The sequence below is a fragment of the Trichomonas vaginalis genome, chromosome IV, assembly GCF_026262505.1.
Source record: "Trichomonas vaginalis G3 chromosome IV, whole genome shotgun sequence".
Taxonomy (NCBI): Eukaryota; Parabasalia; order Trichomonadida; family Trichomonadidae; genus Trichomonas; species Trichomonas vaginalis.
The window spans coordinates 21,555,817-21,581,336 of NC_067206.1; the positions used below are offsets into that span (position 1 = coordinate 21,555,817).

The 25,520-nt window shown below is 29.5% G+C and overlaps 9 protein-coding genes and 2 pseudogenes across 11 annotated transcripts, besides 3 other annotated features; 7 read left to right on the plus strand and 4 right to left on the minus strand.

Annotated features, from left to right (window-relative positions):
* Positions 1–803: 803 nt before the first annotated feature.
* Positions 804–840: a mobile genetic element.
* Positions 804–840: a terminal%2Cinverted (terminal inverted repeat of Banshee-A3 transposon ID:TVAGG3_0141830).
* A 2,125-nt stretch (positions 841–2,965) lies between these two features.
* TVAGG3_0141840 (Class I myosin TH-1 domain family) lies at positions 2,966–3,562 on the plus strand (the record flags this gene model as incomplete). The annotated part of the gene is made up of 1 exon (XM_001293929.1): positions 2,966–3,562. The coding sequence occupies one exon, from the start codon at positions 2,966–2,968 to the stop codon at positions 3,560–3,562; it is 597 nt and encodes a 198-aa protein (XP_001293930.1).
* Positions 3,563–3,675: 113 nt separating this feature from the next.
* TVAGG3_0141850 (G-protein beta/gamma-subunit complex binding) lies at positions 3,676–4,674 on the minus strand (the record flags this gene model as incomplete). The annotated part of the gene is made up of 1 exon (XM_001293930.2): positions 3,676–4,674. One exon carries the CDS (start codon positions 4,672–4,674, stop codon positions 3,676–3,678), a length of 999 nt encoding a protein of 332 aa, XP_001293931.2.
* Positions 4,675–4,795: 121 nt separating this feature from the next.
* TVAGG3_0141860 (BAR/IMD domain-like family) lies at positions 4,796–5,258 on the minus strand (the record flags this gene model as incomplete). Its single annotated transcript, XM_001296151.1, has 1 exon — positions 4,815–5,258. The coding sequence occupies one exon, from the start codon at positions 5,256–5,258 to the stop codon at positions 4,815–4,817; it is 444 nt and encodes a 147-aa protein (XP_001296152.1).
* Positions 5,259–6,362: 1,104 nt separating this feature from the next.
* Positions 6,363–23,770: a mobile genetic element.
* TVAGG3_0141880 (uncharacterized protein) lies at positions 6,431–7,567 on the plus strand (the record flags this gene model as incomplete). The annotated part of the gene is made up of 1 exon (XM_051224297.1): positions 6,431–7,567. One exon carries the CDS (start codon positions 6,431–6,433, stop codon positions 7,565–7,567), a length of 1,137 nt encoding a protein of 378 aa, XP_051109283.1.
* On the plus strand, positions 7,834–9,013 carry TVAGG3_0141890 (DNA/RNA polymerase superfamily; the record flags this gene model as incomplete). The annotated part of the gene is made up of 1 exon (XM_051224298.1): positions 7,834–9,013. A coding segment is annotated over one exon (1,180 nt), but the record flags the coding sequence as incomplete, so codon positions are not given.
* Positions 9,052–9,857, plus strand: TVAGG3_0141900 (DNA/RNA polymerase superfamily; the record flags this gene model as incomplete). Its single annotated transcript, XM_051224299.1, has 1 exon — positions 9,052–9,857. A coding segment is annotated over one exon (806 nt), but the record flags the coding sequence as incomplete, so codon positions are not given.
* TVAGG3_0141910 (KilA, N-terminal/APSES-type HTH, DNA-binding family) lies at positions 13,622–14,102 on the plus strand (the record flags this gene model as incomplete). The annotated part of the gene is made up of 1 exon (XM_051224300.1): positions 13,622–14,102. A coding segment is annotated over one exon (481 nt), but the record flags the coding sequence as incomplete, so codon positions are not given.
* On the plus strand, positions 14,876–15,747 carry TVAGG3_0141920 (Prim-pol domain family; the record flags this gene model as incomplete). Its single annotated transcript, XM_051224301.1, has 1 exon — positions 14,876–15,747. A coding segment is annotated over one exon (872 nt), but the record flags the coding sequence as incomplete, so codon positions are not given.
* TVAGG3_0141930 (uncharacterized protein) lies at positions 16,694–17,011 on the plus strand (the record flags this gene model as incomplete). Its single annotated transcript, XM_051224302.1, has 1 exon — positions 16,694–17,011. The coding sequence occupies one exon, from the start codon at positions 16,694–16,696 to the stop codon at positions 17,009–17,011; it is 318 nt and encodes a 105-aa protein (XP_051109288.1).
* TVAGG3_0141940 lies at positions 17,623–18,498 on the minus strand (annotated as a pseudogene). Its single transcript has one exon. A coding segment is annotated over exon 1 (876 nt).
* TVAGG3_0141950 lies at positions 21,412–22,307 on the minus strand (annotated as a pseudogene). Its single transcript has one exon. A coding segment is annotated over exon 1 (896 nt).
* Positions 23,771–25,520: the final 1,750 nt, after the last annotated feature.

Sequence of the window (25,520 nt, forward strand, 5' to 3'; positions counted from 1 at the left end):
ATAAAATTGACTTTGATTAAATGTTTTTATTTATCATGCAATTCTTCTTGCGACCAAAGATTTGAATAAAATTTCAAAAAATAAGATAGCTTAAAAAATAATATATACGGTAGTGTTTACTAATAGATGAATATATATAAATTCTATTAAAATGGATTTGATCCAAAAAAATATATAAAATTTGATCATAAATAAAATCGTTTTAAATTACTTCTTCATTTAAATATAACAATTATTTTTGGTTTTATATTTTTTTGGATCAAATCCATTTTAATAGAATTTATATACTATTCATCTATTAGTAAACACTACCGTATATTATTTTTAAAGCTATCTTATTTTTTGAAATTTTATTCAAATCTTTGGTCGCAAGAAGAATTGCATGATAAATAAAAACATTTAATCAAAGTCAATTTTATTTTTCATATTCAAATGGACGAGTGTTAACATTTAACATTTTTTGCTAATTGTCGTCAAAAATTAGGCGTAAAGCAAAAAATTGATATTTCATATGGTTTTATGATAGATAAGCATTATATTCCCACTCATTATATTCGTAAATTTTGAGGTTTATCCTTCGCTTTTAAGATCATTGAATTTGATTTTTATATAAAATAGTTATATATTAGAAAATAATATGAGTTTATGTGATATTATTTTTCAGAAGATTTCATTCTATATGCCTATGAAAAGTACTCTCAAAACTAACTTTTTCCTAATTATAATTAAATCTAGAATATTGTATTATGCTTAGTATTATTTCATTTTTCTCATTCAATTTAGAATTTACAAATGTCAAAAAATTGAGAGCTGTCACTTTTGATGAATTTCTGTTTATTACAGATGTAACAAAAAAAGTCACACAACCCTTCATATCCTACTACTAAATATCTAGGGTTGTTAAAAATATCAAAAATTAGCGTTTTGAAGACACCATGGTGTCTTATAATTTTCCCTTCCTTATTGGCGTGTAGAAATAAATGCGCCAATAGATTGAAGAAGAAGAATTGTTTTTCTCTTAATGAACTTTAATCCTTTTGATATAAGAATATTAAAAACATTAATATAATTTCGATTTCGGAAATTAAATTTCCAAATTTTTTGTCGATTTCGGAAATAACAGGATCCCGCATCCAACACGCAACAACAAAACACAAAACACACTTTTTGGTTCTTTCATCGTTTTAATCGTATTTTATGTAATACATGATTTGGATAAATTTTACAAAAATAGAACCTATATTATATTCTTTTCAAAGATTCTTGCAAATCATCAAAAATAATTGTATTTTAATAAACGATCAAATTATCCTTTCATTATTTTAAACTTAAATTTAGTTTTTATGATTGACTAAAGCAATCTATTTATTCATCATTAAATAAACAAAAAAATAATATTTGAGAGTTATTTCAAAAAAAAAACACATTGAATTTATTAATTTGTCTCAATTTCAGTATTATAAATTTTTATAATTTCAATATTTTGAAATACACTTTTTAATATTTCAATATTTATGATATTTCAATGTATTAAGTGGTCTCAAATTGAGCTTCTCAATATAAGTTGGCCTATTCAAATAATAAAATTAAATAATATTTAAAATAATAAATAAAAGTGATTGAGGTCATAGCAAAACGGCTGTTTCAGTCATTAATTCTTAAAAATAAAAAGGGTAAAAACTAAATGCAATGGGTAAAATTCAATAGTGTCTGTGCTATCGTTCAATTTGAAGGTGTCTTTTGAAACCGCAAGACACATTGAATTTTTGAATAGTGTATTATGGTTTGACAGACACCAATGAAAAAATAAAATGATATTTATTTTAAATATATAAGATCATTATATAAAATATAAATATTTTATCGTTTTATTTTCTTGTTTTATTTTCTTGTTTTAGAAATGTTTTTTATTGAAAAATCATTAAAACTAACTCCAAAATAAAATTTTTGATTTAAAGACACTATGATTACACCAGGCAAATCTTCCAAGACACCTATCGTCGGGAATCTAACAACCCTATAATTATCTCGCAATATCAAAATTGAGATATTGAGTGAATTATGCATTATAGAGATTAAAAATCTGATTTGTGAAAACATCTCATCAGTTTCTAGCTAATTCAAAAGTCTTTACTTTCTTATTCGATTAAAATGAAAAGGGAATAGTTTCATTATGCTTTAAATGACAGCCTTATAATATAATCATAGTTTTCGCTCAATATGCAGCATTTTTTTTCGAAATCTATGGTCAATGTCCTAAATACTGATTGCTTTGCATTCATATCTCTTACATTTTCTATACCCACATCACTATTCATTGCTATTCCTATCTTTTTCATTTTTGTTTGTTTCTCATAATTTCTCAAAAAACACGATAACTTGATATTTGTAAATATCATACTTTATAACGTAAATAAGAACTTGACCTATTAAGAAAAGCAGTAATGAAAAGAAAATCTGAAATTCATAAAAATTACAAGTTTCTGATGACAATTAGCTTAATTAAACCAGGTACAAGATTATATAATTGTATTTTCTATCCAATTATCCATATAATATCTTATCCAGAAAAAATAACTTGATCAATACCAAATGATTTTTTAACTAGTAAATAAAGTATTTTCTTTACACACACATTGTATATCATAGTTTTTTTTTGGTTTCGCAAAACATCCAAAAACAAATATGCTATAAAAGTGACAATTTTAGCAAAACGAAACCCTTATATGTAAATTCCAAATTTTTACAAATTTTAAAATATCAAATTAAAGTATTAGAGAATTTTTTTTATTTTTTGATTTTTTAAAAAAATTTGGAAATTTCAAGAAGGAATAATGTAATTTTAAAACAATGAAATTATCATATATTTTTTAAATAATCTAAATATCCTATTGGTTTTGTGATACAATCAATATTTGAAGAATTTTAGGTGAATGTCATTTCAAAACGTGACAATAAATATAAAATGGATTTGGGAAAGTCTGAAGCTCAAAACCTGGAACTCAAACTGAGAAGAAAGCGGAGGAGGAACAGCAGTGCATCGAAAGGCACAAGTACCATTCGCTTTGTACTTAGTACTGATAAAAAATATATGCAGACACTTGCCGATAACCACGATCAAGATAATGTTGAGTATTCAGAGAGAGTTTTGCTCGTCCATACTGAATTTAAACTTGTTCCATTCGTTCTTATCATTACAAAGTCTCAAATTTATTTATTCAAAGAACAATCTGCAAATCTCAAAAAGAAGGCATCATGCCACAACATAGATCAGGTATGCTTATCTCATCAAACTGATAATTTCATGCTCATTAGACTTAAAAATGGCGGAGATATCTTATTCCTTTCTCCTAACAAGATACAGATTGCAAGAATCCTCGCAAAGCGCTGGGATAGAAGCTCAGTATTTCCGCTAAGTATTACCGATAGATTTAGATATCGTATCGATGAAAAGACGATTTATGCGATCGTCTTTTCTCGTTCAGACTTTGGCGTCGAGACATCCATTTACACTGAAAATGGTTCTGAGACACCAGGTAAGAAATCAAAATCATCAAAGTAATTTAATTTTTTTAATAATTTTTTGTTCTTTAAAAAAAGGTATTATATCTTTAAAAAACATTATTTGGAATCGAAAAAGTACAGACAGATGAGTTTATTTCAAACAAATATAGATCAATGGAAAGGAATTAATTTTTTGATTAATTCACGCGTTGTATTTGAATCAATAAGGTTACATATGTAATAATTGACTTGCCTTGTTGTAGAAGATACAAACGTTGAGCCAATATAATTAGCGCATTCAATTGGATCTGAAAGATTTCCAGAAAAATTAGGGAATCTCTGAATAAATGGGCCATCGGGCTGAAGTTTATCCTTTAACTTATCAATATGAGTCAAAATCAATGAGATTTGGCATCTTTCGTAAAGTGGATCTTGACAAATCTGTTGATAAAACTCAAGTGCATCATCAAATCTATTGACAGTGTCAATTTCGTAGAGAGGAAGATCGAAGTCACTTAATGAAACAAAAAATATAATCTTTGAAATGTCGGTATTCAAATGAATTTTTCCTCTTTCAGATCTGGCGCCGCCACAGTCTAGTACTTGTATAATATCGTCTCCATGAGCAAAGGCTTTTCGGTTCACTCCAACTGTCCTTACTCTTACTCTGGTCATTGAATTTAAAGTAGGTTGATATTCTGGATTTAATAAAGCATCAAGATTTCTCATAATGTAGTTGATATGTTGGTGTTGAATATCAGCAAGAGGGGCCATTTCTTTCTGCATAAATTGCGATGCATAAATCGCTTTTAATCTTCTTATATCATTAGTATCAAGATCAATGCCACTTGTACGTATGTTACAGTATGGATCAACTGCTTTCCTTAATGGTGGAGGTATTTCTACCTCTTTTCTTTCGATTGCATCGACAGTCTGTTGCAAAAACGAAACAACGTTATCTGATATAATCGATCTGAAGTTATCGTAATCAGATTGACCAAAATTTGGCGTTGACATGCCTTTTAATTGGGTCAGAAATGTTGTTTTTCCAGAATTTGAAGGGCCAATGAGCATAACTCGCTTCTCACAAGCAAATACACCACGAACCTTTGTAAATAGGTGTGGGTTAGTAGGATCATCATCGAAAGCAATAACGTCTTCTTCTAACATAATGTAGTGGAAAAAAGAAAAATTTAATAATTTTGAAAGGTTTACAATTTACAATTTTGGATTGAGGGAAACCAGACGGGTAAAAGAATAAAATTATTATAAAGTATTACTTATAAAGTGCATGCTGAATATCAAGAATTCTAGTTCTCTTGATCATTCTTCAAGAAATCCGTTGTCAACAATTCACGAGGAACACTCATCATCATGAACTGAGTAGGTTCGTATAGATCTTTACACAAATTGAATGTTAATTTGGACATTTCTTCCATGATTGGCTCAAATATAAGATGTCTATTGTCCCAGAAGTTATTTACACAAGTAACAAACTTCTTAGTAAGAATATCAAGTTCTGCATTGCTGTTTTCGTATCTAATGCGTAATTCAGCAACTTCAGCTGGATCTCCCTTCTTTGAATGATTTTCAACGCGACCCTTAAGAGAAGCCGTAAGTAAACGAACATCATGTCTCTTCTTTCTAAGCTGATTGAGCTGATTTAGTACGTCGTTAATTTCTTTGAATTGTGAGTAGTAGGATATGACGGGTTTAGTGACTTTTTTTGTTACATCTATATATAGACGATGCATTAAAATATATTTATTTATAAATCATTAAAAAATTAACATTAATTTTAAAATAATTTATTTTTTATCTTTTATAAAAGAAGCTATATATAGATGATGTCAGATATTCCGCGATTAATTAAACATTGTTTAAATCCTGAATGGGTTAAACTTCAATTTAAAAATGAAGATTGTGAATTATTAAATGAATATGAAAGCCAAAATAAGCTAATGAGGTATAATATAATGATAAAGAATATTTAATTTCATGGAATCAATGGAGTCATAATCAAAGACCTCATAAACGAGAAGAAGAAATTGAAAATAATGAAATGGAAATCATTGATGACATTAAAGAGGATGGAATTCCTAAATTTTGTAGAAAAACCTTTAGAACTAAGTTAGGAGCATATAAACGTAGAGTATTAAATCCTGAATATCTTAAACATCAATTTAAAAAGGAAGACTGTGAATTATTAAACGCTAATGAATATGAAAATGCTAAATCAAAACTGAGATATAAATATATTGGAAGTAATGAAAGGTGTAAAGATAAAGATAAAGTTTATTCAGTTTCATATAATAACTGGCACACGTTAGGGATAAGAAAACATTTAGGAGATTATGGTAAAAGTTCCGAATTCTTCAAATCTAGTATGTACGAGAGAATAAAAGAAATTAGAAATAATTATTTTCATGAATGAAAGATTCACTACCATAATGAAATAAAAAATAAAAAAATTTAAAAAAAATAAACTTTAAAAATTAATGTCTTACATTTTTGAATAATTTATTTTTTTAATTCGTAAGAAATGAACGGAACAAAATTCGTGACTGTGAATCAATTAATGGATAAACTTTCACCAATTCTCACCCAGGTTAAACAAGTAGACGTTTATTTTGATGATTACAGTAGTATATGTGGACGGGTTGTGTGACTTTTTTTGTAAACGTAAGAATTCATACAATATAGAACGATTTTGTATCATTTTTTTTAACATATGAAGTAAAAAATGTATGATTCTTACGGTTTTTATTCTTACGTTTTTGAATAAATCAAGATTTAAAAAATTTTCAAAATTGTAAGACATTTACACTCAGCCCAAACATAACGAAATAAAAAAAAATAAAATTGACTTCTTACGTAAAATTAAAACTAAGTTAAATTTATTTTTTTATTTTTTATTTTATAATAAATGAGTATAACAACTAATTCATTGAAATCTTTAAAGTTCACTAATTCAGAATTAGAAAATATTTTAGAAAATTTTGGAGACGGTTCTTATCCAACATATATGCAGAATGTGAAAGAGTTTTCCAGATTGTTGAATGAATTTAAATATAACGGACCAATTACTAAAAAGGCTATAATGAGATATTTATATCCCAAAAAAGTTGAAAAACAGGAGAATATTCCTCTTTATGGTCCAGAGGACCTGGGCTCAGAGAGCCTTGAAACACCTCCTGAATATTTTGAAGAAAAAATTAAACAAGATGAATATTATAACGATGAGATTGAGAAATTGGAACAATTAAGAAATGAAATAGATGAAAGAATTAGTGAATTGAGAAATGCTGAGAATGAAGTAGAGGGTTTAATGAATATCCCAGCTTCAGAATCAGAAGTTCAAAAATCACATGAGGAAAGATATAAAAATTACTTTTTGGAATCTACTAAAAATTTATTAGATGGTGATATTGACGAAACACTTTCAGAAGAAGGCACAAAATTTATTCATAAACATAAGCTTCAGTTTATTGACGATGGAGATTATCCATGTATATTACTTTCACCTCCTCTTGATTCTGAAAAATTCAAAAAAGCACTGAAAAATGTAACATATGCAACAAATACGATTAAGAAAGAAGACCATGATATTTACACAAATTATTATTTAAATAAATGTACAGGTGTTGATAAAGTTTTTGATTTGTTAGATAAAATATCAAAAGAAACAATTGGTACATATAAAATTTTATGCGATTGTGGTTTCATTATTGAAGATACCAATAATGTTTCATATGAAAGAACAGCACCGAAGGAAGACGAAGTGGAAAGGTCTATACCATTCGTTATCAAGAATATAAAAGATATGAAAACGTATAAGCATTATATTTATTCATTTATTTCAGAAAAAATGGAAGCAACCCATAAAACATCTTCTCATCATTTTATAGCTATTCATACATTCCTTTTCAAAGTTGTGAAATTAAATAAGACAGGAATTAGATTTAATGTATCAGGGTACGCATTCTTGAGTAAATTAAAATGTATTCGTCACGTCGCAGATGATAAAAATTTATGTGTTCTTAATTCATTTTATGGACTTTAGCCCTGGACTCTCTGAGTCTCGGACTTTAAATAAAAATAAACTTTATTTTTATTTATTTTTTAATTTTTATTCTTACATAAATGAACAAAAATGGAACAGCTAAAATGAATGATAATCAAATAAGAGCCGAAGGTAGAAGGTTATTTAAACGCTTCTATAACATTCCTGATGGTGTTAATCCTAAAACTCGTAGAAGTTATTTAAATGAAGCCATAGATGCATATGAAGGATTTGACATTTCATCAGAAAGTGAGAGGTTAGCAAGAATGTTAAACGTTAATATTGATTTTTATTATTGTGACCCTCAACCAGAAGACGTAGACATTAACAAGGTAGACTTTCCATTAGTGGAATCAATAATGATAGATCCAGAATTTGAAACAGTAAATATTTTATTAACACAGAGTCCATGTGGAAAACTTCACGCTGACAGAATTACAGACGTTGAAGCACTCACAGGATATAAAGTTTGCCCCTTTTGCAAAGAAGAAGTTTATTCTATCCGTGATGATCCAGAAAGGAAAAACCAAAGAAGATTTTTAAAGCATTGTGAGAAATGTAAAGAAAATAATGGAAGATTAATTCAAGACGTTCAGTTGCAAAAGACACAGCAACCATATGCACCACATATTACGAAACAGAAGATATATCAGTGGTTATTAGCTCACAATTTGCAGAAATATTATAAACCGACAAGATATTATATTACTTTTGACTTTGAAACATTAGAGACTAAAGAAGAATTACAACTTTCTGAGTGTGCAACTTTGAACGCTTACTTAAAACCATTTATGGTATCATCAACTGTCAAAATAAAGCCGCAAAGCGGCGAGGTCGTAGACCGTGATAAAACATTTACGAGGAATTTTTGCTTAACATCAAGTGATTCGTTCATCTCTGATTGGATTGAATTTTTATTTTCAACCTGTTCATTAGTTGCTAAATCAAATATTGAACAATATGAAGAATTAATGAATACATTAAATGAGAAACAAAAGGAAGCAATGAAAGAGCTTTTAGATGAAGAATTTAATAAAGTGAATATCATTGGTTTTAATTCGGGAAAGTTTGATTTAAATTTAATTCTTCGTGATTTAAACACTGCAAAATGGAAAATAAAATCAATGCTGGGTTCATCTTCACAATTTAAGCAAATCATTGTAAAGAAAACAAACATTCCATATGAATTGAGATTTATTGACATCAGAAATTATATAGCGGGTGGAACATTAGACCAATTCACTCAAGATTTCGGAAACAATAAATCACGTGTTAAATCCTTTTTCCCTTATCAATTCATCACATGGGAGAATTACGAAGAAGAATTATATAAAGAGGAACCATTCACGAAAGATTCATTTTATTCAGCATTAACACAAGAAACAATATCCGATTCAGATTATCAAATATATCTCAATGATGCTAAAAACTTTAAGAATAGATTAGAATATTTTATTCATTATTGCAATAAAGATGTTGAAATTATGATTGACCCAATTGATAAAATTATTGAAGAAACATTTGTTTATAAAATTGATATGCTTCATAATCTTTCTTTATCATCGAATGCTTCAATGATTCGTTACGCGTTAGCATATAAGAACTTCAATCCTAACGAAACATATCCAGAAGAAGAAAATGTGGAATCAAGTTTTGAATTAACGAAAAAGTATTGGAAATATAAAATTGAATCATATAAGAAACAAGATGAAAAAGCAGAAAGAGATACTAAAAATAATGTTTCAATGGATGATTTTCAATACTATCACGATTTAATCCTTTCATCTAAATGCAAAATGTGTGGTAAAGCGTTTACATATGCAAATAAACCAACATTGGATAGAATAGATAATGAAAAACCACATACCAAAGAAAATTGTCAGTTAATGTGTTGTTATTGCAATGTCGTAAAATCAAATAAAGATGAAGATGTTCAACGTTTAAGAATCAATTTAAGAAATTATGCATTAAAAAATAATTTACCAATGACTTTAGATTCAGTTGAAGCTTATCACATTCTCCGTAATGGAATTACTGGTGGTTTATCAAATGTTCAACATAGAGTAAATCTTAAAGGAATCACGCACATTAATAAACTTTCATATAATCCAGAAACTAAAACTGTATCAAATGAGGACACCACCAACATCATGACTCATTTCGTTGGTGTTGATTTTAATTCATTATATCCTTCATCATTTTCATCTAATCCTCATGATTTCATTCAATATACTGACCATAAAATGTATATGCCGGGAAGATTGAATGGTGTTATCATTTGTGATACAGCAACAAAGAAAGCAAAAGCACTGGGAATTATTAGAAGAAAAAATATTTATTCGTGGCTGAAGTAAAGGGTCACATTGATGAAAAATACATTAATGATTACATTAACTTTTTACCGATAATAAGAAACTTAGATATTATCACAGATGAAAAAACAATTGGCAGTTTTATGTATAATTACATGAAATCAAACAATCTACCAGTTGACCAGAAACAGAGAAAATTCTCAATTAGCATCAAAACACACAACCAATATCAACCATTTTTTCTTATTATCTTTGGTATCTAATCGACAGATTTCATTTTATCATTGATGATATTCAATCAATTTTAACATTTACGAAAAACACTTGTTTTAATGAATTTGCGAACGAATTTATGAACGAAAGACAAAAGGCTGAATTAGAAGGAAATAAAGGAAAAAGTTTATTTTGCAAGATTTCACTTAATGGATCATATGGTTACGATGCAATGAATACACAAAATTACACAAAGACTAAAATAATGAATGCACAGAAGTCACGCGTTGCATGTATGTCAAATAAGTTTAAAAACATAAGAGAAATAGGTGAAGATACATATCAAATGATGCTCAAAGATAGATTTTATAGATGTGAAACATGTTTACAAGAGGCATTCTTCACTTTAGATAATGCTAAATACTGGTATTTGGTTTTCATTTATGATTTTATGTATAAATGCTTGAATGTTAATCGTTTTCATTTCATTGAAGGTGATACTGATTCATCTTATTGGGCAATCGCTGGCGACCCAAATCTTCCTAACACTCAAGCATTTCAAGCAATTGTTACCGATAAACAATTTTATGATAAAAATTTTCAAATTCGCACCTTTTGATTTCTTCTGTTTTGATGAGAAATTTAAACCTAAATTAAAGAATAAAGCTGAAGAAAAAGCACATGAGAAAAAATTATTGGGTTTAGCAATTGAGAAACAAGGTGATAACATGGTTGCTTTATGTCCTAAGTGTTATACATCATTCAACGGTTCAATTGATGGAAGTGATTTTAAAAAGATTGCACAAAAAATGAAAGGTGTTAGTTTACGACAAAATAAACAATTAACACCTAAAAATTATTTGGATATAATAAATGATAAATTGATATTTGATGGTCAGAATATTAATTTACAACTTAAAAATGGGTCAATGACTCGCTTAACAATTGGTAAGACTGCATTAACAGGAGCACACACTAAGGCTGTATGTTGTGAAAATGGGTGTTGTATGCCATTTATTTAATACAATTTAAAATTTTATTTTTAATGAAATGCCACAGAAGAGACAAAGAGGCGGGCACCCTTAAAACATTGATTTTATTTTTATATAAATGAATAACGTACATTTAAAAAATTTAATTGATGATTTAATATTTAATCAAAATTTTCTTGATTATTATGATTTAAAAGCATATCTCCAAAAATATGATAACAATATAACGGGTAATGATATGGAATATTATTATCCATATTATAAAAATGAAATTTTGAAATATCATGATAGAATAATTTCTAAAATTAAAGACAAAATTAAAAATAATGAATATTCAAAGGGAAAAACTAAATCACAACTTAAACAGTTGAAAGATTTCAAAAATAAAGTATTAACAGAAGAAGATATTGATGAATTATATAAATTATATAATCCTGAGCCGCAAAACGCTCAGGTTCTTCAGACCATAAATGAAGCACAAGCTTTAATTTATGATTCATTAGTTAAACAATATTCAGCCCGACTTTTAAATGAAGATCAACTTTTGGAATTCATCCTTCACATAAACTCGAAGCGGGAAAGTATATCAAACCTTTATATACAGCATATTTAAAACAAATGAATAGAATACATCCAGAATTAATGAAGGAAGGAATGAAATCCAAAATCAAAGCAGATAAAATTAAACCACTTGCAACACCAAAACCTCCAACGACAGTACCGCCTGCCTCCTTCAGTTAATCCTTCATCATTCACTTTATTATATCCATTTCAAACATTAAAGAAACAAAAAGATTTTAAAAAGGATTTCAAGATATTAAATAAACCAATTGACCCAAAAATTCAACCATTAAAGGAAAATTTAGTCGCCCTTCATTTGCTCCATATCCATATTCATACGAAATCGATCATCTGGAATATTCAAAAGGAAACGTTACTTATTTATTTGCCATTAACATTAACACTAGATATTTATATTGCATTCCGGTGAAAGGGAAAACAGAACAGGAAACAAGAAGAGCTATTCAATACTTACTAGATCATGAAAGAGTAGATAATATCAGGGGTGATGGTGATAAAGGATTTCAGGCAGCTATGACTCATTATTTCCCACAAATTAATTTTTTCTTCTCATCCTCTCCATATACGTTTCATAATAAAATAGTTGATGCGGTAATGAGAACTCTTAGAGATGCGTTAGGGGTTAACGGTCAGATATACTGGGATGGAAATCATGACTCCATCATACAACAGTTAGTATATATTATAATAATATAATGGCATAGAACAATAAACATGAAACCGGTGAAAATGAAAAATGATATTTCAAAAGAATGGGAATATATTAGAAAGCAAATGGAAAGGTTAAATGATGTTAAACGTGAACAAATTAATTCGGGGCTCATGAATTTTAAACAAGGGGATAAAGTTTTGATTCATCTCGATTATGGAAAAACTGATAAATCAATGACAAAAAGAAGACGAAGATTTGACACAATAGCTGAATTTGTTAGATATATTAACGGCAATGCATTAGTTGAAGTTGACAATAAATTAATAGAAATTCCGATTTATTTTATTACTCCATTATATTTAAATAATATTTAATTTTTTTTATTTCGTAAGAAATGAGTGACAACGAAGCAGTCAAGAGTCCAGACGATGAATATAAAAAGAAACTAAACATAATTAAATCAAAAATATGCTATTACAAAAAGAAGCCGCAATGCAGTGGGGTTGAAAACGATAAAGAAATAATCGAAAAATTAGAAACTTACCGTTCAATCCTTAAACTGAGTGAAGCAAAAATAAAAGAATTTAATAGAATAAATAAATTGATTGGAAGAGATGAATTTAATAAAGATGAATTTTTAAACTCAATCCAAATTTAATTTTTATTCCTCTTTGACAACATCTCTCTTTCCATCATTACTGCATAACCGCATTTTCTCAGTTTTAGTGGTTTGTTATTTTTAGCAAGTTCTCGCATCATTTTTATCATTTCCTCCCTTGTTATGATTCGTGGTAAATTTTGAGCTTGTGGGGTATCCATTTATATAAAAATAAAAATTTGTTATCAGTTATTTTATCGTTAATGGTTTTTAGGTTATTCAATAATGAATTATTTTTGAAGAACTGAAGGTGCTACCATGTTACCATGTTGACGACATGACATTATGTCAACAACATAGGAGGAAGGCAGTTATGACTTATTTTTGAAGAACTGAAGGTGCTACCATGTTACCATGTGCTACCAGGTCATTTAACTTCTTTTAAAAAATGAGACAACATGACATTTAGACAACAACACAGGAGGAAGGCAGTTATGAATTATTTTTGAAGAACTGAAGGTGCTACCATGTTACCATGTGCTACCAGGTCATTTAACTTCTCTGAAAAAGTGTGACAACATGACATTTTGACAACAACACAGGAAATGATTTGTCATGACTTCATCGGAATGAATGTAAATGACCCAAAAATAAAGTTAGTTTTAAAATTATTTTTATTTTTTTATTTTGTATGTAAGAACAGAAATGTCAGTCGAAGCAAAAACATTCACTAACAAATCTAATGGCGAAACATTCACAAAAGGCACTTATAACGGTATTGAAGTCTTACGTAGAGACAAGGATGGTTACATTAATGCAACAAAGATGGCAAGAGAAGCAGGAAAGTTAAACCATTTAAACAGATTTCTCAATAGTGCTAAAATACAGGAAATTCTTGAGTTTTGGATGAACGAATACGGTGGAGCCAAAAGTGGCTCGACCTCAAAACAAGCATTTTATGAGCTTACTAAGGGTGTTATAAATGAATTCAAAGGTATTTACATACATCCTGACCTCGTTCATTTTGTTGCTGAATGGTGCTCTGTAAAGTATGCATTTTATGTCAAAGATATTATGGACTCCATAGACAAGAAAGTTCATGAGAAATTAGATGAAGAAGAACTTGAAGATACAGTAGAGAATGCTAAACCTTTGTTTGAAGAAGAAGTTGGAAAAATGTGCGAAAAACAATTAGAACATGAACGTGAGTTATGTTATGGTTATAGAGATTCTCCATACGAACTAGACCAATGGGAACAAGAAAATTTAAAGAGAGAATTTAGAGAATATGAACTCGCTAAGATAGCATTAGAAGCTGCAGAAAAGAAGTTAAAAGCTTGGGGTTGTTTTGTACAAAAATATTGTGAGTAAATGAACCATTTATTTTTATTGAATTCACCAAAAATAATTTTTAGGGTAGATGGTTAGATCTAACCTCATTTCTAACCTCATGACATTTTGACAACAACACAGGAGGAAGGCAGTTATGAATTATTTTTGAAGAACTGAAGGTGCTACCATGTTACCATGTGCTACCAGGTCATTTAACTTCTCTGAAAAAGTGTGACAACATGACATTTTGACAACAACACAGGAGGAAGGCAGTTATGAATTATTTTTGAAGAACTGAAGGTGCTACCATGTTACCATGTGCTACCAGGTCATTTAACTTCTCTGAAAAAGTGTGACAACATGACATTTTGACAACATTTACGAAAATATGATGCAGTCCAAAAATAAAGTTAGTTTTAAAATTATTTTTATTTTTTTATTCCTATATAAATGACGGCAACAAACAACAACAGCAACTATATCGTTTCTGATGAAAAAGTTATTGATTCATTAGTTGAGGAATTAGTTGTGGCAGAAACTAAAACCCTCAACGAAAGAATTGGTGAAAACAAGATTGATTTACATAACTACCTCAAACATGATGGAGGAAGAGGAAGGAAAACTGGTATGGCTTTATTAGTAAATAAAATTTCAAATTTAACGATTATAGATGTTGATATCAATAAATCGTACAATGATGAACTTAAAGAAACAGTTAGAAAAGACATTTTATCAAAACTTTCGGATAAAGATGTTATCGTTAAAACCGCTTCAGGAGGTCTTCACATTTATTGCAACACTAATTTCTTCTATGCAGTTTCGAACAGAATGATTAAATGTTATTCCTGCAATGATTATGATATTGACATAATGACTTCTATTGATGATTCAAAGCGTTCATTAGTAGTCATGGCTGAATCAAGAGTTCGCAAGAATGCAACAGAACCAATCAATACATACTCATTCATTCGTGGAAGTTATGATTCAACATTAACCAGAACAGTGAATGATATATTAAATGATTTGAATATTAAGGTAAGAGTTGAACAGAAGAATGAAGAAATAAAGAGTATAATGAATGAAAACAAAGATGTAAACATTGACGATAAACTAGCTCAAAGCATAGTTGATGGCATCTGTGATTTTGAAGTACATAATGACGGTGGAAACATGAATTTAGAAAAAGAAATAACATTATTCACACTGTTTCAAGCTATTAATTCGTTACCTAATCATTTAATTAATGAAGCATACGATAACGTTTATAACTTCTGCAATTTAACTGAAAATGCAAAAAGTAATTTTGAAAAAGCACGTAGTAGATATGCACATTTAATGACTTCTCCATTTGTTTTAGTGAAGATTCTAAAACTATATCAAAAGGAATATTATGATGAATACGTTTTGCCTTTATTACGTAAGCCAAAAATAACATTTGATATCAAACTTGATGACTCGTTTTTGATAACAGATATTAGACGCAAGGCTGAAAATCATCAGTATAAAAACAGTTCTGAAGTAATTGAGGATTTATCACGTGTAATCCGTTTTGTAGATTGTGGAAACAAATACTTCATTCAGAAAGATTACAACATACACGACAAAATGAATCAAATATCATTTGTTCTTCAGTCAAACATGAAAGAGTCACTCAAAATGATTAAATTATTTAAAGAAGAAGGTAAAACAATAACAGCATGGGATGTACTACTAAATCAATTGTCTTCATTAACCGTTAAGGGTGTTTGCTTTAAATCTGATTCCCCAGATGTTTTCTCAACGTTTCAGGGTTATAAATACAACATTCTTGAAAAGCCTGATTACTCAAAAATTGAGATGTTTATGAATTTCATTAAAGAAGCCATTTGTGATAATAACGATGAAGTGTATAAATACCTACTCGGCTGGATTGCATCAATGATTCAACATCCTGGAATCAAGAATGAAACAGCAATTATTTTGAAAGGACTTCAGGGAACAGGTAAAAACAGATTTACAGATATTATTTCTGAACTTCTCGCTGGTTATTCATGTAAAAACATTACTGAAATAAGTGAGCTAACGGGTAATTTCAATTCGGTTGTTGAAAATAAAATGTTTCTTGTACTTAATGAACTCAAGAATGTTGGTGAAGATAGACTCGCAAACTTCAACGCTTTGAAATCAATTATTACGGATAATGAGATTAGAATTAATGAAAAGAATCAACCCAGAAGAACAGCACAGAACGTTGCAAACTTCATTTTCGTAACTAACAACGTCTACCCTGTCAAAATTGAAGTTGGAGACAGAAGATACGTAGTTTTAAGGGTTAATGGTAAATTCAAGGGTCAATTTGATTACTTCAAGAATTTAATGGATTCATGCACAAAGGAATTTTATGATAATTTGCTGACGTATTTTATCAATTACGACCTTTCATCATTTAATGTACGAATCATACCGATGACTGAAGCCAAACAAGATTTAATTGAATTATCAACAAATCCTTTAGATGTATGGATAAATACACATTATGATGAATTGTGTGCAGGTATGACGTGTGAAAATGCTTTATTCTGCAAACCATCAGACATGAAAGACAAGAATTTCCAAATGAGTATTAAGGATAAATGTGATAGGAAACATAGAAGAATAGACGGTAAACAAACATGGTGTTATGTTTTGAAAGAAGAAATGAAAGGATTATATAAACAGGTTGAACCAAACGATAATGATGATTCATTTACTGACGATGAAATACCTGTAAATGAAGCTTTATAAAGTATGATTGGAATTTATTTTTGCCTTCCTCCTGTGTTGTTGTCAAAATGTCATGTTGTCACACTTTTTCAGAGAAGTTAAATGACCTGGTAGCACATGGTAACATGGTAGCACCTTCAGTTCTTCAAAAATAATTCATTATTGCCTTCCTCCTATGTTGTTGACATAATGTCATGTCGTCAACATGGTAACATGGTAGCACCTTCAGTTCTTCAAAAATAATTCATAACTGCCTTCCTCCTGTGTTGTTGTCTAAATGTCATGTTGTCTCATTTTTTAAAAGAAGTTAAATGACCTGGTAGCACATGGTAACATGGTAGCACCTTCAGTTCTTCAAAAATAATTCATAACTGCCTTCCTCCTGTGTTGTTGTCTAAATGTCATGTTGTCTCATTTTTTAAAAGAAGTTAAATGACCTGGTAGCACATGGTAACATGGTAGCACCTTCAGTTCTTCAAAAATAATTCATTATTGAATAACCTGTAAACATTAACGTAAACATTTATTTCTGCAGTTCATTCATTACTTCATTACCTAATTAATTACAAACATAAAATATATTTAGTTCATTCAATGAACGCGGTAAGCCTGCAAAGTAGGCTCAAGCACATTCAATAAATGCGGTACCATGCGAATACAGTCACAAATGGTGGCATGTAATCTTTACCCGAGCCTGTTGGATTTGTTGTGAAAGTGTGTGAATGATTTCCTGTGGTTCCACAGAAAATACCTGCGCTTGAATCTACTGGGTCGCTTGAAATATCATATCTATCCATTCCCTGTCTATCCGAACCTGCTGCAAGATTTCTATAACCTCTTTTTGTTATTGAATGTGAATGATTACCTGTTGTGTTTGTAGTTCCCGTATGAGTGTGCGGTGGAAGGTTTGCTTCAGTAATTTTCTTCGAACCTCCTGTTTCCTTTGAAGAGTTTGCACAATACAAAAACCTGTCAACTATTTGTTCCCATGCACCAACACCAAACATTACTTGAGGACCTCATGCATCCATTGATGTATAAATAGAACCTACTGGGTTCATTAAATTAAACATATGCGATATTATAGGATTGTCTCTTTTGAACTTAAAATATAGTGCAACTATTTCTGGTTTCTTCTGGTTTGTGTCAGAATATTTTTTATAATATAATCTTATGTTTTCAGGGTAGGTAAAATCTTGACTATAATATTTATTTCTGTCATCTGTATAATAATATACTATTCTCGTTTTTTCTATTGCATTATATCTTTTATATCTATAATAATCTAAATATAATGTTAGCTTTTGTTCATCTACATGTGGTGTTCTGACATCATCTCCATAGTCATAATAATATGGTGCTGGAGCTGGGTCAGGCAATGTCATATCTGCCATTTCATAAACTCTTAAATATTTCTTTTGTTCGTCTCCATATAAGTTTAAGTAACAGTTGTTGTCTAATGGAACTTTAACTTGTGTACCATTATTCTTTATATAGCCTACATACATTTCATTGTTATTTTTCGGAATGAGTTTATACCGTATACCATTTTTTAAGGAGTGTACAAACTCCCATCTAAAATATTTGTTTTCTTCATAGATAGAAAAGTCACCAACAATAGTTTCAATATTTTTCGTTGTTCCTATCAAACTTTGGTATATTTCGTTAACATATGTTTTATCCACCTTCTTCTCTAACTCATCGTTAACATAAGTTTTATCCGCTTTAAGGTCTAAACATCCTGAAACCCATCCTGTATCAGCTTTAGTTTTAAAAATCTTTGATGTCCATTCATGATACCATTCAACCTTTTCTTTAATTTCTTTATCTTTTTCATCAACGTAAACCAAATTTGCCTTCTTATTTAATTCACTAGCCACATATTCCTTATCCACCTTCTTCTCTAACTCATCGTTAACATAAGTTTTATCCGCTTTAAGGTCTAAACATCCTGAAACCCATCCTGTATCAGCTTTAGTTTTAAAAATCTTTGATGTCCATTCATGATACCATTCAACCTTTTCTTTAATTTCTTTATCTTTTTCATCAACGTAAACCAAATTTGCCTTCTTCATTATGTCATTTAGGAAACCTTCTATGAATTCCTCATTTAAATTAAATCTTCCAATCTTCAAAACTTTAGGAAATGCATTTAATGCGTAATATCTCTGTTCTTCTGGTGGAATTGATGTTATATCATCCGTTATACCTTTAATTTTAGAATTCATAAATAAAATTTCTTTTATATTTGATATCACTGCACCACCCTTGCAAACGAATTCGAAATGGTCATTTTTCAATACTATCTCCAAATCTCCATATTTCAACCTTTGCGTTTGTTCTGCCGTCTTTGAATTATATGCATATATGGCGTATGTAATGGTCTGAGGGACCTGGGTGCTTTGTGCCTTAAGTTGCTGTGGTTGCTGTTGTTTAATCATTTATTATGATTTAAAAATAAATATTTAATCTGTTATCTCATCAGCTATTTTTTCTATTTGAAATTGCCATAATATTTCATTCATGAATTCTAAATCACAATCAAATAGGTCAGTTATTCTAAATTTAATATTTGATAAATCTTTTGAATGAAGAATAAATGAATTCCCGGATAATTGAAACGGATATGATAAAGAAAATGTGTTTAAGTTGATGGATAAAATGTTTTGTATTGATGGGTAAGAGTTAGGGTCTAATGTTTGATGTGAAAATCTCATTGGGGTATTAACTTTATCACATTTGATTAAAATGAAATTGGAACCAGTGTCAGAATACAAAACATCCCCAACATCTTTTTCAAAATTTAATATCCCCAACAATGAACGAAGATGAGGAGTACAAAATTTAATTTTCAGCGGAATTTAATAAGGTTATTTATTTCATCAAGTTCAAAAAGTTTATCGGTTTTGATTTAAAATTTTCTTCATACCATACGATAAATGATTCATTTAAATAACTTAAAATCATGTTAATATCCCATTTCGTTATCACATTATTTATATACATATCATACGTTTTTTCATGGTCATCTTTAATAAATGATATATAATCTGAAGGGTCTAAAAGAATGGGATTAAATTTACCACTCACAGAAACGAGAGTAACATTATAAATTCCGCTAACTGTTAAATTTAATTCACAGCTATTATTCGAAATAATATTGATAATTGACATTTTTATTACGATTAAAAATATGGTAAAGCGTTATTTTCCAGTGATAAATAAAACTAGAATAAGATTACCTCAAGAATTCATAAATTCAACGAATAAGAAATTCATTCATGTTATAAATTTTAGTGTTTTCAGAAAATATGAGTCAATGTCATATTCATCAACGGGTTATATTTCACTTCATTCAAATTTAGTTCAATCAAACCCATATAATGACCATTTCATAAGATTTTCAGATGGTATTAAAAATGTAATTGATAGATTAAAATATGAACAGATTGACAATATCGAATTTTTGGAATTTTGGTTTAAATATCCCGATGGAAAAAAGATTGAAGTTAAAGATAAAGCTGATACTATAACAAAAACAATTACAATGACCGATCCGATAGTGGGGAACAAAAAGAAATAAAACAAACGATAGAAACTGGTGAAAGGTCAATTATTATTGATTATGATTCAAAGGATTATTATTCGATAATGTTAATGCTTGAATATTAAATAGCCTTAACAAAGAATTTTTCAAGTGATATTTTATATTCATCAACTATTTTATTATAAATATCATTATATGTTAAATGAAGTTCAGTTGTTGTTCCGTTCTTTGATATCTTAATTGTGCTAATATCCTTTATAGGATTTATTTTTGCAACTGTTCCGCAGCATGAAACCTCATCATCTATGAAAAATTGAATCTTAACGTCTGAATCTTGAACATCACAAAGAATGGCGATAATGTGAATTAATGATTCATAAGGTAAAATAATTAAACCAGATTGGTCAATTAAATTTATTATTGAATCATAATTATTAATTATTATATCACGGTAAATTTTCATTAATTCAGAATTAATGTCTATTTTATATGGCGCATTGCGACTGGAATCGTAGATTCCTGGGTTCTCGATGTTTGATGAAAGAGGCGGGGGGTATGTTGGATAAGTGGGAATTTCAACAGGTTCTTTACCGGGTTCAGATAAAATGATTGGGTCTCCATCTTCTTTATTTTGCTCCTCCTCCTTTTTCGGTAAGTCACGAGTTAATTCAGGGCTAACATTAACTTTAACATTTTGAATAATTCGTGATTTATCATCATTTACGTTATAACCAACCGTAATCTCTGCTTTTGCGTTAGTGTTCTTTTGACTTGTGAAACGTCTTCTCATTTATAATTGAATAAAAAAAAGAAAAATATATTTAAAGTTTTATTTAGTTGTTACGGTAATATCCCAAGGTTCATCATTGTTTGCTTATACTTTCTTTGTAACTGCACCAATTATGTTATTGATATTGCTTTGAGTTTCTTCCAGTCTTATTTTATCATTTACAATATCTTTAATCATTTCATTACATGCATTCTTAAAACCATCTGATTTTTCTAATTTACGTCTATCACTTTCTTTAATTAAATCAAAGTTATAACCTTGTTGAGAATAAAGTGGTTTCTTTATCAATTCCTTGAACGCTTCTGAAAGTGAAGATGAAGAAATTCTTGCCACTTGAATTGGTTTAAATTCTGCTTTCATTGCTTCTTTCTGTTCATTGAACACTGGATCGAATAAAGCAACTTTAAAGAATTTCTTAGCTGGAATTTCAGGTCTAATATTTGCATATTGACCATCAAACTGATTAAATATCGTGGTAATCCATCCGGTCCCTCTTCAATAGCATTTAATTCTTCATTGAAATAAGAATATGGATTATGACGGTATGAATTAATTGGACCATTTTCACCTTCTCCAATGTATTGTTTAACAGCTTTTCCATTTTCATCAAATTGTATAGGATAACGTTCATTATATGCTTTACGTTTAGGATAATCAGTATAGTTAATTTATACCATTTATGACTTTAATATTACCTTGACCATCAGTAACGAAAACTTCATTTATACCATCAGGTTTTCCATTTGGACCCGTAATGTCTGCTTCGTGTGCTTCCCAATTTGGACCATGACGTTTGGCATATGCTTGAGCTTCTGGTAATGTTAAAACGTTTCTCATTTGTTTAACATCTTTTGAAGACCAGCAACAATATGAACTAATTCTTTCATTCCATCTGGAACTTTCATAGTTCTATTATATGCACCCTTTTTGTTTGTCCCTTGTTTTAATGGAACCTGTAGAAGATTTGCTATTTCTGTCATGTTTAATTATAAATAAAAAATAAAAATTAATTATAAAAAGTTAATCAAATTTAACACTCCTTTATTTAAATCAACTATTATTTTTCCATGTTCACCTAATTGCTGATATTGTGTGTAAAGTTCATTAATGCTCATTGGTAAATTCACTTGATAAAGCATAACGTTCAACTGTTGACGACTAAACCACTGAAAATGAAAAGTGTTGATAGATTTGATTTAATGTTTGTGCTTAATGCTTTGAAATATTGAACAGCCATAAGAATGAACACTGAATGTGTCGACATTGAGTTAATAACTGATTAAAATATGATTTCTCATTTGTTATTAGTTTTGATTTCACGCATCATCTAGAAAAATGAGTGAATGCAAAAATTCTCTATCAAAATTTGAAATAGAAAGTGTTTCAAATAATTCATCCCGTTGTTTATCAATAATTTTATCCTCTAATCCTTGCTTCTTGATTGTATTATATAATTCTTTATACATTAAAAAGTTTTTTAAATAATCTTCTGCTTCTTCTTGTGATAAATAAATAATTGGAATTTTGATTAAATGCTTTAAAGATTCAAATGTATCATCTGAAGGTGAACCTGAACGGTTGATATAAATTAACACATGTGAATGGGGGAAGTGTTAGCAATAATGATAATTTGTTTTAATATCGTTAATGTTTTACCTTTATTTTGTTTACCAATTGCTGCAGTGATTGAATTTAAGTAACATTCAGAATATGGAATTTTCATTAATTTTTCCTTAGATAGAGCATTTCTATTATCACTCAATGCTTCATTAATCATATCATCTACGTATGTATTATATACTCCTGCTAATTCTTCATAAGGGGTGGATGAATTTAAATCCATTTAATCAAAAATAAATTTATAATTTTAAACATTTCTATTCATCAATATTTCATCATATGAACTTCTATACTGTGGTGGTGTACCTGTTGGATGATATTTCAAACCTTCGTCCGGTGTCCATGTCCAATATGTAGTCCTAGTAAACCAAACCTGAGGAGGATTTGTCACCTTTGAACAGTAAGTGTCATTTTCACCCTGAATGATTGGATAAGCTTTCACTTGTACTGTAACTTGTGAGTTGAAAGTTTCTAATCCATCAAAGAATATACCCGCTCCATCACGTTGAACTGGAATAGTGCATAAGAATGAAGTTTGGTCTTTCCATGTTCTAGCTAATGGCGTGCCATCATCATCATTCAGTGGTCTAGTTAATGAGTCCTCGTATTCTTCTGTGCATTCATTCACTCCATCTAAATCAGAAGCTTGAAGCATACGTGTAAAGAATATGTCACCCACTGTGGTCATCGCTTGATCGGGGAAGTTTCTGGAATCTATAGTGACCTGAAGACCTCGAAGCATTGGATTTTCTAAAACTGTTCTTTGCATTGCATTCTTCGGAAATGTTAACACAACATCTGTAACATTATGAAGAGCGTATGAGAAATCTGAGCTAATACCTTCAGGAGTGATGCAACCTCCATTTAGTGAACGAACGTCAATATGTTGAGCTGGAATCATGAATGGATCTTCCTTACTGAATAAACGTGGTATTGCTTTAACTGATTCTTCAATTAAACCGTATCCTGGTGTAATGCATTTATCCTCTAAAACTTCCATCTTTGTGCATGAAATAATAACGTCATCAACTGTTGCGTCAGCAGATGTAGCGGCTAAGCTTGTAATTAATTTGGCAGGAAGTCCGATTTGTTGGAATTTGCGATCATATTTATAAACATGATTCATAATCTTTTCATAATTTTCATCAGTTATCTTTTCATAAACGTAATTTTGTAAATCAGCAACTCTTAACGGGTCAACCTGACAAAATACTAAAGTATCCCTGAAAACATAATATTTAAGAATGATATCACCAAATGATTTAGGATAATCATCGAACGCCTGAAATGCTAACAAATCATTTACCGGAATAATCATATCAAAAGTGACATCAACTTCTTCATTTGCTTTCTTGAAAACTTCTGAAGGGTCAATATATTTACCACATACTGAGTTATCATATTTTTGAACATTATTATATAACGAATGAACAAACTTTTTAACTTTCCTTTCTGATTTTGGTTTATATGTTGCAAATGCGAAAGATTCACGGGCGCAATCCATCTGAAGATAACCGGCATCACCTCTTTCGGTTTCTACTTCTAATTGTTTAAAGCTTTGATTTGATGATTTGTAACCAACGAATAAACGCATGCATTTAAAAGCGGCATCACATGTGAAAGCTTTATTTGAAACTAGAGTTGCTTTAACTTTGCGTTTAATATATGTGTCACCTAATTGGTTCACATCATGAGCCGGATTTGTAATTCTTAAATGAGTTTGTTTATCATCAAAATATGGAGCATCAGAGTCATAGCATGAACTTTCAAGTTCTCTATAATATCTTCTACCGTCATTCTTTGCGAATATTTCATTTATCTTTTCGAATGAATGAAACACATTTCCATTAATCGGTTTAGTGTTTGGCACCAAATAGTTAGTCGTCATTTATTAATAAATAAAAAATCAAAATTAAAAGATGAAAATGAATTTTTAATTTTAATGAAATAATCAACTATGGCTGCAGGTATATTTAAGAAACTGTGGGATAAAGTAAAAAGAGGAGCGCATAAAGTTTGGGAAACATGAAGAAGGGCAAATTGGATATTTAAGAATAAAGAAGCAATTAGTGACGTTGCTGAATCAATAACGCCAAAAGCTGCCCCAATAAGAGAAATTTAAATAAAGGAGAAAAAGTTTATCAAAGACTACAACGATACTAAGATAAAAATAATTTTATTTATTTTTCCACTATCTACCTCCTATTTTATTAAGTATTCCTTCAGCAATTCCACCAATTGCGTTACCTGCTTGTGCTCCCATCGCCGGATTACCTGCTTTAGTACCTAATACTCCACCTATGATAGTTCCTGCCGTTTTCGCTACTGGTGCCAAAAAGTTTGCAACGGGTTTAATAATCTTTTTATAACCCAACCCGCAGCTTTCTTAATTCCATCCCATAATTTTTTAAAGAATCCTGCCGCCATTTCTGATTTAATATTAATTAAAAAATATATTTCATCACTTATATTCTAATTTTTATTTAATGATAAATGAAACCGATTTTAAAAATAAATGAAACAGAGGAGGAAGAAATAAATGAAAGTGAAAATGTTCAACAAAAAATAAACGT